Source organism: Anomaloglossus baeobatrachus, chromosome 3 (genome assembly GCF_048569485.1).
Source record: "Anomaloglossus baeobatrachus isolate aAnoBae1 chromosome 3, aAnoBae1.hap1, whole genome shotgun sequence".
Classification (NCBI taxonomy): domain Eukaryota; kingdom Metazoa; phylum Chordata; class Amphibia; order Anura; family Aromobatidae; genus Anomaloglossus; species Anomaloglossus baeobatrachus.
The window spans coordinates 608010325-608026628 of NC_134355.1; the positions used below are offsets into that span (position 1 = coordinate 608010325).

The 16304-nt window shown below is 45.1% G+C and overlaps 1 protein-coding gene across 2 annotated transcripts in view; it reads left to right on the plus strand.

The window, feature by feature from the left end:
- The window catches only part of TRAPPC12 (trafficking protein particle complex subunit 12), a 178434-nt gene that overhangs the window by 138495 nt on the left and 23635 nt on the right, over positions 1-16304 (plus strand). For both annotated transcript variants that reach the window (XM_075341077.1, XM_075341076.1), the window contains exon 8: positions 597-670. In XM_075341077.1, the coding sequence (XP_075197192.1) occupies positions 597-670 (74 nt within the window). The remainder of the gene's footprint in view (positions 1-596; positions 671-16304) is intronic.

Here is a 16304-nt window from a genome sequence, read left to right on the forward strand (position 1 = left end):
AGCTCTATGTAGGCTGCCAGCTACAGAACAATAGGGGGATGTAGTTGAGCTCAGCGGTTTCTCTTGGGTTTCACGCTGCCAAAAGCTGACAACTATATGGCTCAGACGCCCCCACTCTCTGTCTGCACTGGCATTACAATAATTCAGAAATGCCACCAGCATCCACATATCCTGTTTTGCTCCAGTCTCATCTGGCGCAGGCTTCCTTATATGCATGTTAATGGTCTGACGACGCTGAAATTTTTGTCATTATAATTAGCATTTTCAGCTCGGAAGCCGGGAAGGTTGCTGATTGTTTTGCATGGCTGCATCATTTATGCAGACTTCCTAATCCGTGAACTATTCGAGCCAGTCCCTTAGTGGAAAAAAAAATATGGCGGGGGGGTGAGACGGAAAAAAAAAGCCTTATTTTTCTTTTTTTTTTCCCTCCTTTTGTCTTGACTCGCAGCCTACAGAGTATTAAAAATTCTAGCCTGAAACCCAGCAGTGTTAACAAGGGGGATCTTTTAAATCAGAATTCATAGGACCAATGATTGATGGCTAGAAAGAACCTCTAATTTATTTGTGCACATTCACGAGCTGATCTTATTTTGCAGCCTCTGTTCAGCTGTGGAGGTCACGTCTGGGCCGGGTGATGTACTCCATGGCAAACTGTCTGCTAATGATGAAGGTACGTGGGCGGCAGCAAACTGCAGCGTTACCGTATATACCGGAGAAGAGTGCCAGGCGGAGGACGCCGGCTGGCAGCACAGGAATACGCATACATGGGACTGGTTTATTTTTTTATTTTAGGACTATTGTAGAATATTTGTTTTTTTGTTTTGTTTCTTTTTATAACCTGTGTCACTGATCGTCTGGTTCTTTTTTTGTGTAGGATTCCCGGTTAGGCCCATAGATCTTGCATTGGTGCAGCACATACCCATACTAAACACTGCAATTATATTTTAGTTCTCCTTTACTTCAGTTTCCTCTGTTTTAGGCTTTTTGGATCCAAAGCAAAAAGGTAATCTGGAGAGAATTAGTAAAATTTACAACAGAAAAAGCCAGTAGGCACTCCCCAATCTGTCCATAACCAAGGGTGTCAGTCCTGGTATAGGACACCATGGAAATGCTAAGGGCCCAGTAGTGTCTGGAGCTATTTTTTAATGTATTTTATGTCTTTTTATGTATTATTTACCAGACAGGATACTTGTTCTGACAACAGATTTTTACAAATCAGCTTCTCCGTACCCATTTTCTAAAATTACACTAATCTGGTGACCAACAATACAGTACAACAATACAATACAACAATACAGTACAACACAACAATACAATACAGTACAACAATACAGTACAACACAACAATACAATACAGTACAACAATACAGTACAACACAACAATACAATACAGTACAACAATACAGTACAACACAACAATACAATACAGTACAACAATACAAACAATACAGTACAACACAATACAGTACAACAATACAACAATAAAGTACAATACAATACAGTACAACACAACAATACAGTACAACAATACAATACAACAATACAAACAATACAATACAACAATACAGTACAATAATACAAACAATACAATACAACAATACAAACAATACAATACAATACAAATAATACAATGCATAGGAGCAGAGTGCAATTCTTCTAACAATTAAAAACTTTTTTAGTCATATAATACATTTGTGCTATACGGTTCCATCTCTTTTAGCATTTATCAGACTTTTCTTTTAGGTCTAGAGGCTATGGGACATCATGTGCCGCCAAATTTTGCTCATGACGTCTGTCTAGTGATACCCATCTTCCTTGTGCCAATTTCCATGCTGGAGTTTCAGACTTTGCCTTTTCAGACAAATACAAGCTACAGCCAGTCCTGACCCCTACTGGTCGTCTGTAGTAATGCGGCATGTATAGGTGGGGATGATGATGCTTTACTCTGATTGGGTGGTTGCTATTTTAGGAAATGCTTAGAAAGCCGTCATCAAAATTCCACTTTGGGAAAATTATTTCAAGATGATGCATATGCTTTGCACATTGGGGTTTCAATGTAATTCTCCTACTGTCTTAGGGCATGTGCCCATGATCAGGACTTGCTGCGTTCAGTATGCAGCGGGTCCTGACCTGCGGGGCTGCACGTCTCCTCCGCAGGAGAATGCAGCTGACTGTGCCCACGATCAGGGTTCAGTGCGCTGCGGTCTCCTCGCTGTGTTCTCCCTACGGAGGACGCATGCAATTCTGCAGCAAACAATTGACATGCTGCGGTCTGGAAAGCCGCTCCGCAGGTCAGTGTTTGCTGCAGAAAAAAACAAGCAAAGCACAGTGGGTACGGGTTTCTAGAAATCCCGTCCACTAAGCTTGTACTGTGCAACGCAGCATTTTGGACACAGCTGAAGCATGCTGCGTCCAAAACACTGCAAATACTAATCGTTGGCACGCACCCTAATGGGTTTGTCCAAATTTTTTAGAAAATTGCCCCAGGGAAATACTAAAAATGGTAGGAAAAAAAATTTACCAGGCTAATATGAGGGTTTTTTTTTAATGTATGTTGCAAAGACACAAAAAAAAACATCAAAACCCCAAACAATCACCACGCCCCTTTGAAATACCCCCCCACCCCCTGGTCCATAACACAATGTGCTACCAATTCTACCATCATGCCTTTCTGTGTTAGATTTTCTACCATGATGTTGCTCCAACCATGCTTGCACAGCCCATTTCTAGCCTGCGTAGTAGTAGTTCTGCAATATAGAACAAGAGACCACTCAGGGCAGTGATTGGCTGCAGTGGTCATATGATTGTACGAGATTTTATCACTGCTGGTCAGTTAACAAAAAGTACAAGGCGCATATTTACCAGGCGAGTTATTTTGCCATTGTGCCATATTTCCCGCAATAAGGCAAATTTTAGAACTATTGTTTCCCAGAAATCAATAATACAAGAGAAGAAAAGACATTTTGTAATATATCTTCTAATAGAAATGTTTCTTTCTCCACTTATAAGCCTTTTCTTCCTCCTCCCTTTTTTCTGCGGTGATCATTCACTCCCTAAAACTGCTCAGATTTGTCTTTACTGTGAGGAATCAAATTACAGCTGCTGCGTATAGAAGCCTCTGAAAAAGAAACAAATTGGATAGAGACATAGGCAGAGACACAAAAGAAGCTGCTGCAGCTTCTAGTGCTTAGAGACAAGAGTCAGAAATAGCATTATTTTTTACGCACATGTACAATGGCTTTTTTTTGTAGCTGTAACACTTAAGAGCGATTTTCCTTTCACATGATAATGATGACCCTACCTCAGAATAAGTCATCAATATCAGGTCGGTGGGGGTCGGCAGACGCCGGTACACATTCAACAGAGATGCTCAGGGCAGCCCTGTTCAGTGTTTTCATCCTGCCACCACTGTAGCTATTAACAGGTGGGGGAGCCAGGTGTCAGACCCTCAAATATATGATATAGATGACCTCCACCCTAAAGATAGATCAATAGTATTGTGTGACCGGGGAACCTCTTTGAGCAATTTACATGTAACGAAAAATCAGTCTTTCCTTAGGAGTTTTCTTGCACCCGAATGTTATTTTAACTCCCCGTCACCTGATTTGTCCATGAATCCTTTCTAGGCAAACTCCATTTTTCTCATTTACAAGAATCCTATCTTGATTCTGTGGTTCTGTGTTCACATACAAAAGTCTGATGTGCTGGTGGTTAACAAAGGACTAGAATGGTTTTCCCTCCTCTGTCTGTGGTATCGTAGGGTCGGGTGGCCAGGGACGTAGACGAGAGAGAGCAAAGCCACTGTAGATGCATTTTTGATTTTATCTTATTCTTTTTCCAAGGTTGACTGCCTTTATGCTTCGTAATACGGGGTTAAAGTGGCTTAATATAATCTCCCTTGTGATCAGGATGGGAAATTCGGGTTTTATCATGTAAATGAGGCTTATATAATATGTTGACCCTAAGTCTTACAAGTACATAGCGCAGAATTTATGTAACACCCAAGGGTTTAGGATATAAGCCTAATTACTCACATTATTACTCATAGGATTTCTATGTATTTACAGACGCCGGACAAGATGTAAAAATAACCCACCCTGGGGAAGAAGCTGTATCCACTGTATACACCGGGTTCACAAATTTATCATTTATATTATGGATGTAACACCTGGACCACCTCACTGTTCTACTCAACCAAACTTGGAGAACCACAGAACCCTTAGGCTATGTTCACAAAGGGCGTTTTTGCTGCATTTTTTAGCATGTATTTTGTCTTGATTTTATGCAAATTCATGCTAATAAAATGCTGCCTTCACAGTCCCAGCAAAGTCTATGAGATTCCAGAAATCCCATGCACACACTGAAAACACCTGTGGTGTTTTCCTGATGGTTTTGGCAGCCTCCTTTGTTTTTGCTGCGTTATTAAAAAAAAAATGAACATGTCAATTCTTTCAGAGGTTTTATCTTGTTTTTTTACCCTTTTGATGGGCGAACTCGCAGATACCCTGGATCGGCGGTTCTAACCGGGTTAATAAAAAAACCCGATTCCGGCCCAGAATCGATCCAGGGTATCTGGCCGGACGCTGGTCCCCATGTAATATGACTGAGAGAGACTGCGCAATCAGCGGTGACTTCACTGAGGTCACAGGGTGAGGACCATGGGAACCTCCAGCTGTGACGCAAATCACCTGCGTGACGTCACCACTGATTGCATGGCTCACTCAGTCTCTGCCTGAACCTCACAGTGGGCGGTCATGTTCTATGGCCGCTCGGTATGAACTCAGATGCAGCAGAGCTGGAATCGTCGTGGGACTTCATGTGGATTGTCGGACCTGTGGGGTGTTTTGGGGGTTAATAAAGTGGTGAAAGAGGGTGGGGTTTTTTTTGTATTTTATGTCAAATAAAGGATTTTTTCGCGGTTTGTGTTTATTTACTTTCACTTACAGATTAGTAATGGGGGGTCTCCTAGACTCCTCCCATTACTAATCTAGGGCTTAGTGGGCCGCTAAAAACGCACAAAAACGCACCTGCGTCGAAAAAACGCATCAAAAAACGCATGCGTTTTTGCCGCGATTTGGTGCGTTTTTGGCTGCGTTTTGCTGCGTTTTTGATCTCTGCGTTTTGCTGCGTTTTTCCAATGCATTGCATGGGGGGAAAACGCAGAAAAACGCAAGAAAGAACTGACATGTCCATTTTTTTTTTTTAACTCAAAAACGCAGGTAAAAAAAACAGATGTGTGCGGACAGCAAAAATGAAAACTCATAGACTTTGCTGGGGAAGCAAAGTCCTGCAGTTTTGAGGCCAAAAACGCACCCCAAAAACGCAGCGAAAAACGCACTGTGCGCACATAGCCTAAATGGATGTGACAATCCTGGGCAGCTGTAGGCTGCTATTTTTAGGCTGGTGGGCTCCCAATAATCATGGGTCTCCCCAGCCTGAGAATACCAGCCCCCAGGCTTTTTTTAATTTATTTAAATAATTTAAAAAAAAAAAAAAAAAGCGCGCATGCATTTCCTTATGTTCATACACAGCCAAGATAAGCGCATGTCTGGATGTAGGCTTTATCTGTGCTGGGTATCATAATATGGGGGAAACCTACGCCATTTATTTTTATGCCACGATTAGATGCGCATAGCGTCTGAGATTGAAAGACGTCAGACACGTCACTCAGCGTGGAGGCGCGTCTGACTGCAACCAATCACAGACGCCGGTGGGCAGGGAAAGCAGTGAATATGCATGAGGCTAAGGAGCGACCCTGGAAGTAGGAGGAGGAGCCAGGGGACCAGGTACAGCTGTGTTGGAGACTGATAAGTATAGCGCACTTGCTTTATTTTATTTACTTTTATTTTTACTTATTTTTATACTACCAGAGTGCCGCATCCAGATCAATCCCAGCCTCGGGTAGTCTTTAACTCCTGCGGGTCTGGACTTGGTCCGGCCATCACCACCAGATGAAGTGCAAAAAGCCGCAGTAAAAAACGCTGCAAGAATGCCATAAAAACTACACCAAAAATCTGGCCAAAACCAATATCAATAATGCAGAAAGCCACCAGGAGACTTCCACAAAATAGGGTTTTGCTGCAGAAAAAAACGCAGCAAAAATCCCCTGTTTGAACATAACCTTAGAGTGTGTTCACACTCAGTGTCTTTGCAGCTAATCCACCCCCCACCAAAAAGGGAGTGGTGGCAAGTGTGACGGGGTGTACAGCAGAGCAAGGAGAGACAACAGGCCGAGGAACGATCCAACAGGTTTATTCACAAGAACACTGGAACAGCACACGATAAGTCCACGTAAAACAGATTCGGGGGCCCTTCCCGACAATCCTCGGACCGGATTACAAAGCAATCGTCCTTACAGTAGTCCAAAGAGTTCCACACAATCCCACGGGCCGCCACACAGGCCTAGCTCCGTCCGTGTCCACAGCCACACAGGCTGGAGCTCCTGCTCCCTTCAAGTTTCAGCTCACTCTGAAGTTACAAAAAGGGAAATGCATTGTCTGTGCTCCTTGACCAGCCCACCATGTTCAGGGGGTGGGGGTCACACATCCTATCATCAATGGTTTGGTCCATCACAGGGCTCCAATATGTCTGCCAGCCACAGTAGATGAAGGGATCCCCTGCTGTGCAGAACAATGACTATTCCTTCACTGGCCAATTCAATTACAGATTAGATACACAACTCTGGAAAGAAGAGGACAGGCTATTTACATAATCACATTAGATGCCAAGACTACAATTGTATGAGAGAGACACATTGAGATCAGTAGCTCCCCCAAGGAAATACATGAATTACAACTAATACAACCAGGGAAATATGCATATCATGACATAGTATCACAGCATATACAGTGAGAGGGTAAATTACATCTTCACAATCCCTCCCCCTCCCAACTTGTGTACGTACTAGGGACCTCTACAGGTCACTTGTTAAGTACACACAGGCAGAGCGTTACTTACATGTGGCTTCATGCAGCCACGAATTGGCATCGTAGCTCTCCCACATCATTGCCCAGGAGAACAGCTGCAGGCAGACCACCCATCACCCCAACCACACATCGCTTGACCCCAAAACCAAAGTTCAGATCCACAGTGGCTGTGGGAATAGTCCTCCATTGTCCACCAGCCAGTTCAATAACAATCCCAGGTCCTCTATGGATTGCCTCAGGCCGAACCACTCGGGGATCAGCCAGTGTGAGGAAAGCACCCGAGTCACAAAATCCAACAAGTCTCTGTCCATCCAGCACAACCTCCTGCAAGTGCTTACCTCGATGAGCAGAAGTCGTCATAACTGCGGGTCGCACCCCGTAAACTCCCGGTGGTGCAACATGGGGGGCTGAGTCACTAGGCCAGTCCTCACATAACGGTGCCACATCTTCCTCCATGGCACTGGGCTGTAAATAATTAACAATCCGATTGGGTGCAGGATCAGTCCTCATTTGAACAGCTGGGCAGGAGACTTGCCGATGCCCTGGCTGTCCACATTGATAGCATCTGAGCTGGGTCTCCCTCCATCCAAGGCGTCCTCTTGGGTAAGGGGTAGGGGAACTTGGAGGCCGGCTCCCACCTGAAGGTGCTGTAGGGGTTTGAGGATGATTCCTCCATGGGCTGGCTGGGCATGAGGCCTGCAAATGCCCGGGATGCCTACAAACATAACACCTGCGCTCTGTTACTTCCTCTCCCCGGCGTATTCCAGAAAGTGCAGTAGAAGCAACTGGAGGCACATTAACACGGGTATCAACAAGTGGTGGCTTAGAGGAACGGGGAACAATGGGGACAGAATAACTGGGGGCATCCGGTGTTGTGGAGCTGTTAGGCGTCTCTCCATCCTCCAACAGAACCCTCCACTGAGGCTTGATGGTGAGAGCCTCATCAGCGAGAGCAGCAGCTTCCTCCACTGTCGCTGGTTTTCTCTCACGCACCCATTCCCGGATCTCAGCGGGGCACTGGGCAAAGAATTGTTCTTTTAGGATGACCTGCAGGAAGGTCTCCCAAGATAAGGCCTCCTCTGCCTCCAGCCAGCGATTACATATTTGTTTGAGTCTATGAGCATATATCTTAAAAGACACTTCCCCATCACAGGCTAAAGCACGGAACTGAGTCCTGTAAGTGTCTGGGGTCACAGCATAATGTTCTAGAATAGTCTGTTTAATATCCGCATACTCACAGTTCCACCGAGGGTCCATAGCTCTATAGGCTTCAGCAGCTCCCCCCTCTAGGAGCCCAACCAGATGCCGGACACGCTCCCTGTCCGGGACTTCCATTAATCGACACTGATGCTCAAAGTCCTGGAAGAAGCCCTCAATGTCACCAGCAGCCTCATTAAACTGCTTGAAGTCTTTGCGGGACACTCTGGGAAGTTCCCTCATGATGGGTGCTGGGGTTACAGTCTGTCTGGAACCTCTCGCGGCTTCCACAGCGAGCTGCTTATCCAGCAATGCCATCTCCTCCATCCTGCGCTCCTTCTCTTCAGCTCCACGCATGGCCTCCCTCTTATCTTCTATGGTGGCCTCATCTCCAAGCAGTGCCATCTTTTCCTTGTACCACACAATCCATTGACTTTTTTGGGTATTTACCTCCAGCTCCCGTCTTTCCTCCCTTTGCTGTGAGGATCCTTCCTCCACGTCATTTTGCGAGCAGACTCCTTCTAGCGCCTCAATCAGCTGCTCCTTGGAGAGTCCTTTGAAACGAACTCCTACTTCACGGGCCTTTGATTGCAGGCTCCCCAAAGTCCAGGTCTTGTACTCTGCAGTGCTGGTTCCTGATGTTGAGCCATTGTCCTCCATTCCTTCTGCTCTGATCCCAGCGCTGCCAACCAGTTTGTGACGGGGTGTACAGCAGAGCAAGGAGAGACAACAGGCCGAGGAACGATCCAACAGGTTTATTCACAAGAACACTGGAACAGCACACGATAAGTCCACGTAAAACAGATTCGGGGGCCCTTCCCGACAATCCTCGGACCGGATTACAAAGCAATCGTCCTTACAGTAGTCCAAAGAGTTCCACACAATCCCACGGGCCGCCACACAGGCCTAGCTCCGTCCGTGTCCACAGCCACACAGGCTGGAGCTCCTGCTCCCTTCAAGTTTCAGCTCACTCTGAAGTTACAAAAAGGGAAATGCATTGTCTGTGCTCCTTGACCAGCCCACCATGTTCAGGGGGTGGGGGTCACACATCCTATCATCAATGGTTTGGTCCATCACAGGGCTCCAATATGTCTGCCAGCCACAGTAGATGAAGGGATCCCCTGCTGTGCAGAACAATGACTATTCCTTCACTGGCCAATTCAATTACAGATTAGATACACAACTCTGGAAAGAAGAGGACAGGCTATTTACATAATCACATTAGATGCCAAGACTACAATTGTATGAGAGAGACACATTGAGATCAGTAGCTCCCCCAAGGAAATACATGAATTACAACTAATACAACCAGGGAAATATGCATATCATGACATAGTATCACAGCATATACAGTGAGAGGGTAAATTACATCTTCACAGCAAGAAAGTTGCATACCATTTTTTTCCCAGTCATTTGAAATGCCTCAAAAATGCTGGAAGATTTGTCATGCTGCAGATTTGAAAAATTACTTTGAAGATTCAAATTTGAACGGAAAAAAAATTCAGAAATTGCATTCAATTTGCTGGTACTGAAAAACGCTGCAGATTTCCACTACAAAAACACGTGGAAAGAAAAAGAACATACCAATAAACCCTTGATGGATGCTTACATGGAGTTTAATTCAGGTGGAAAATCCAGAGTTTTTACATGCTGATTTTGAACCAGAATCTGCTCCAAAATCAACAGTAAAAATACTTTGTGTGAAGATGCACAAGTTCCACTATTGGAATTCTTGGTACTACAGTGACGTAAAAAATCGACCCAATGGTGGCTTCACACATTGTGATGCTGGTTTTCTTTCTTTAAATGGAACAAACCAGCAGGATTTTCCCATATAAAGTAAAGGCAGGGGCTAGGATGGGGAATCAAATCATACCTTCAGTTTAGAGATTGTTTTTTCTGCAATCAAACATCCATTCTCAAAGGTCCAGAAGTGAGTGCATTGGTTGAGTGACGTGTGCATCATGGCGAGACTTTGTGGATCGGGTCTTCAGTAATGATCCCACCCCTCTATTTAATTTTCTCTCTTCTGCCGGCATGACTAAAGCCTGCTCTACACGTTGCAATTTCGCATACGATATCGTATGCAATTTGCAACGCCCCCATCGTATGTGTGGCACGTTCAATTTGTTGAACGTGCCGCACAAACGATTAACCCCCGTCACACGTACTTACCCGTCCATATGACCTCGATGTGGGCGGCGAACATCCACCTCCTGGAGTGGGAGGGATGTTCGGTGTCACATTGACGTCACGCGGCAGCCGGCCAATGGAAGCGGAGGGGCGGAGCTGAGCGGGACGTAAACATCCCGCCCACCTCCTTCCTTCCGCATTACCGGCCGGGAGCCGCAGGACGCATGTAAGATCTGTTTATCGTTCCCGGGGTGTCACACACTGCGATGTGTGCTACCCCGGGTACGATGAACAACCTGACGTTCAATGCATGAGAAATGAACGATGTGCGTGCGATGAACGTTTTACCGTTCAATCGCAATCGCACGTACCTGTCACACACTGCAATGTACGTTACCAAGCCAGATGTGCGTCACTTACGACATGACCCCGCCGACACATCATAAGATATATTGTAGCGTGTAAAGCGGGCTTAACACTATGGCCGGCACATGCGCAGTATTCTTCAAATTTTTTTTCAACACTTCAATAAAATGGTGTCTGAATCAGCACATGCTTGCACCGCGATATTCAGCGCCATTTTATTGAAGACACTGCAAAGACTAACATGAACTGCGGCAGCGCATGTGCAGATTGAATTTTTTTTATCAGCACATGCGCCGCCGCTGTACATAGTAATTTCCAGTGTGTCCTCAGTAAAATGGCGCTGGAGATTGCGGTATGAGGAGCTGCAGATGAAAATTTCATTATTAAAAGGAAACACATTAGAATAAAGAAGACATGTTTTAGTGGTTTTGGACAGTTGGGGGACCTGTCAAGTTCACTTTAAGGGGGATCTATCACCAGGTGACAAGTGCTCTTTGTTTTCCCCTCTTTATTTTAGCTGCTCTCCTGAATATTCCACCTTTTTGTTTTTTATAACATCCGCCATACAGTTCTAGAGTTATGGGCCTATTTATTTAGTGTTCATTTTTATGGTCTCTTACTAAGGGGACGTGGTTCACAACATTCTCTAGGGGAGTGTTTAAGGCTATGTGTGCACTTTGCGTCGTCCTAGTTGCACTTCTAAACACATCCTCTGGCAGAAATTGCTTTTGCCAAAGTTGCTTTTGACCATCAAAATGCTATAAATACGCTTGCGTTTTTACCACGTTTTAGCGCTTTTTACCTGCATTTTCATTGCATAAAGACAGATGTGTTTTGAACATAAAGACACTGCTAAATAAAGTTTAAACAGTCAAACACTATGAAAAAAAACGTAAAACATTTTAACAAATATATTTAAAATCATGCACAAAATAGATAATTTAATTGAAATTATAATGATATTAATATATTTATGCATAAAATAAAGTTAAATCATGGATTTTCATTTAATTGTCGGACTATGTGTGTGTGTGTGTAAAGGAACATATATTAATTTAATTGCCTAAACGCATGCTTTTATTTATTCAAAAACGCTTGTTTTCTGCATCAAAAGCATGTAAAACGCTGGTATATTGATGTTGCTTGCGTTTTGACTTTTCTCATTGACTTCAATGTTATCAAAGTGCGCACAAGAAAGCTCAATGTCCCATTGACTTTGCTTGAAAAGCATAACGCAAGCATTTTGGCATGAAAACGCTGCAGATCAAAACGCAGCTGAAACGCAGGTAAAAACGCAAAGTGCGAACACAGCCTTAGGGGCACTTTGCACACTACGACATCGCAGGTGCGATGTCGGTGGTTTCAAATCGAAAGTGACGCACATCCGGCGTCGCTGTCGCATCGGAGTATGTGAATCCTTTTTACTATGATTAACGAGCGCAAAAGCATCGAAATCGTATGATCGGTGTAGTGTTGGTCATTTCCATAATTTGGACCGATGTTACGATGTTGTTCCTCGTTCCTGCGGCAGCACACATCGCTGTGTGTGAAGCTGCAGGAACGAGGGACATCTTACCTGCGTCCCGGCTGCAATGAGGAAGGAAGAGGGGGGGTGAGATGTTTGCGTCCCGCTCATCTCCGCCCCCCCGCTTCTATTGGCCGCCTGCCGTGTGACGTCGCTGTGATGCCACACGACATGCCCCCTTAGGAAGGAGGCGGGTCTCCGGCCAGAGCGACGTCACAGTGCAGGTAAGTGCATTTGAAGCTGCCGTAGCGATAATATTCGCTACGGCAGCTATCACAAGATATCTTAGCTGCGACGGGGGCGGGGACTATCGCGCTCGGCATCGCTACCATCGGCTTGCGATGTCGTAGTGTGCAAAGTACCCCTAAGACTACTTTCCATAACTACTATGTATGTGAGTCACAGCACCTTGTGAAGACCATACAATTTTGCCCTAAACATAAAGGCCCATATCTCTGGAACTGTATGGGGGATTTTATAAAAATGAAAAGCTGAATACGCATGCGGGTAGTAGGAATAAAGTGAGATCTTAAAGTGACTTGATGACAGCTCCTCTTTGAATGCATTCATATAGTTTAAGGAAACCGATTGCCAAATGATTGCATGTAAACAATCTGCTTCTAGCAATCTGCTTTCTGATTAAAATAGGGGAGGCCATCGGCCATGGAGAGTCTACAACACATTCACCTTACTCGTCATTAAAAAGGAGGTGGGTTGAAAAGTCTAGTCAGCTCCGATATATACAGATGCAGCCTTTAAGAATTCTCATTGGTTGAACATTTGAAGGGAACCTGTCAGGTGCAATATGCACCCAGTACCATGAGCAGTTTTGGGTGCATATTGCTAATCTCTGCCTCTTCTGAATGCTGGGCACTTCCAGAAATGCCTGGCATTCATAAGCGTAGTCACAGCAAACACAGGTACGCGTCACCGCTGGTGAAGCTGCATTGAATAGCATGTTAGTATATGCCCCTGTGGGTGTGCTAACATGCTAAGAGGGTGGCTAGTCGGGAGATATAACACCCTTGGGACTAGTCCCTACCCTCATTAGCATGAGATAAAAGATCTTTAGAAATATGTTTTCTAAAGATCTCTTTATCTATGCTAGTGTATACAGGGACGGTTAGGCGGGGATTAGCAATATGCACCCAGAACTGCTCATGGTTCTGGGTCCATATTGCACCTGACAGGTTCCCTTTAATATTGGATTGTGACTTGTCTGGTTTTATAAATGGTGTAAGTTTATTTTATGGAATGGGACTGGTTATTATATTTAGATTTTATTTCTGTCACAATGACTATGGGATAGTGGGAAAATGAGGCTCCTAATCTGTCTCTCAGGCTAGGGGGGCTGTGTACTATCCCTAATCTCTGAGATACTCCTCATGGTGGAGATACCTGAGTCTCCTTCCTGGCCCTGCTCCTGACCAGTCCTGATCTGATTCCCCCTCCCCCCAGGGAGGAACGGGACAGGAGTCTGATGAAACCCACAGAAAAAGACAGACCAGGGAAAACCAAAACTCTGTCAAACAGCACGCACACACACAGGATAAGACAATAAGAAATTCAGGAGAAAAACAAGAGCAGGAAGAAAGCTACAGAACAACACGGGTGCACTCCACAACCGCACCAAGCAAATAAGCACAACTTTCACCAGACAGTCTGGGACACCACTCCTCACAGACCAACAAAGAACAAACTAAAGCTGGCATGGGTGGAAGGATTCAACCAGCATGAATAGGAGGGGAGCAGATGTGATAGGCCTCCCCACAACATGTGATTAAAGGAGCAAGCAGAACAGCAGAGATTAAAGGTGGTGTCACACACAACGACGTCGCTGCTAAGTCACCATTTTCTGTGACGTAGCAGCGACGTCCCATCGCTGTCGCTGTGTGTGACATCCAGTCACAGCCCCTGCTGTGAGGTCGTCGGTCGTTGCTGAATGTCCTGCTTCATTTTTTGTACGTTGCTCTCCCGCTGTGAGGCACACATTGCTGTGTGTGACAGCGAGAGAGCGACGAACTGAAGCGAGCAGGGAGCCGGCGTCTGGCAGCCTGCAGTAAGCTGTAACCAAGGTAAACATCGGGTAACCAAGCGAAGTGCTTCGCTGGTTACCCGATATTCACCTTAGTTACCAGCGTCCGCCGCTCTCAGGCTGCCAGTGGCTGCTCCCTGCACGCGTAGCCAGAGTACGCATCCGGTAAATAAGCAAAGGTTTGCTTATTAACCCGATGTGTATCTGGCTGGGAGTGCGGGGAGCCAGCGCTAAGCGGTGTGCGCTGGTAACCAAGGTAAATATCGGGTAATCAGCGAAGCACTTTGCTTGGTTACCCGATATTTACCTTAGTTACCAAGCTCAGCATCGTTTCCACGTGTCGCTGCTAGCTGGGGGCTGTTCACTGGTGAGATCTGCCTGTTTGACAGCTCACCAGCGACCATGTAACGACGCGGCAGCGATCCTGATAAGGTCAGGTCGTCAGTCGTGATCGCTGCTGCGTCTCTACGTGTGACCCTAACTTAACTCTTGCTAGCCTGCATATTAATCAGCACACGGCACGTCAACACTTGAGTTTGCCTGTGTTGATTTCAGGCTGATTTTACGATCATAGGGTATAGGGCCATACACCGGTGGCATTGCCATAGACATGATTTTTTATCAAATTCCCACAGTAAACCAGCCGCCTGCCCAGTATAGACCAGTGAGTGCAGCAAGTTTTTGTTCCAATGCTTTGTGCCTATCATATAGATCTCCCCATATACAAAGCTTGGAATCTTCTGACACGTCCGCTATACTAGGATGGGGACCGTCAGTTCATTTTCAGTTTCATCTTTACTGATCAGGAATAATGCTGCAGCATAGTGAACTCCAATCATTTAGAAATGAGAAATAATTGCTGCGTTAATCTCCGGGCCTCGTTTGTGTGTTTTTAACTCTTACATGTTTTTTTCCTATTCAGACCTGGAATAATGCGATAGTCAAGGTGTGTTTAGTTGAAAGCCTTTCCTGACAGTCGCAGGCCCAGGAGGATGTTAGTCTGGGCTGGTAGGACATCGCTGCTGAACGGCTGCACTTTGCTGCCATCTAGAGGCCAGCAGTGGTTTTGCAGCTTTGCAGTCCGTCTACTTCATAATGGTCCGCAGCACTCAATATGTTCATGCAGCACTTTAGGGGAGGAAACGCTCCACTGCACCATAACTGACGACCCCTTTAGTAAAGAGTGCACAGTACCTCTTCATTTAATACTGTGAATAGGTATAGTTTTAGGTAGTAATTAAATAAGGAAAGGTAGGGCCTGATTTACTATTTGCAGGCTTGCTTCCTTTTTTAAGCTCCTTTTCAGTTTTTTTTGTTAACTTATGGTATTTGCTGACATTTTTGCACCAAATTGATCAAAATGGAGAACACAGTTTATAATTTTGTAAAGTCGGACAAAACCGTCCAGAAAATCTACAAAATCTTTTAAAATCCTTTTGTTCTTCAAGTAAAGATTTGTGTATACTGCCAGTGAGTGACAACATTCCTGCTAGTGTTAGCCAATGGGGCCATTCACATTCCTTCCCCTACTAATATTTCCATGCGTTCTCATAGCTCAGTACAAGGCATGCAGCTGTAATGGCCTCGTAGATATCAATGAACCGGAAAAAAGTACCATAGTACTTCATAGCACCCTGATGTATGGCCAGCAGGTGCTGTACTAAAGGGTCAGTCCTTTCTGGCTGTCCCATAGAGGATAAATGAGGCAGAGGGCCACAAGTACAGCCAGTGCTCCATTCCAATTAGGCTCCTCAGAGCCCCAGTATTAGGATTGGTGGGGGGATTGGTGGGGGTGCCAAAGATTGGACCCATACCAATCTGCTTGTTGCCTCTTATCTGGTTCAGGATAGCTACATTGCTATATGCTACTTGCAAACTGCAGGATAGTGCAAGTGAATTGGTTCATTTTGAGATCTCCAAACTATCACAATGGCGACAAGCAAGTCTCAGTCCCTTGTGCACTATGCTGCCATGTAGTGTAGGCTTTCAGTATTCTTTGACCATGAAAGCGGTATCGTGTAAAGATCGCCATGCTGTTCCAGCTTTAATAGGGTTGTCTACCTCTGGGGACATATTTTTTAACTTACCGTAATTGCATGTATTTTAAAAGTCCCTTGTGAGT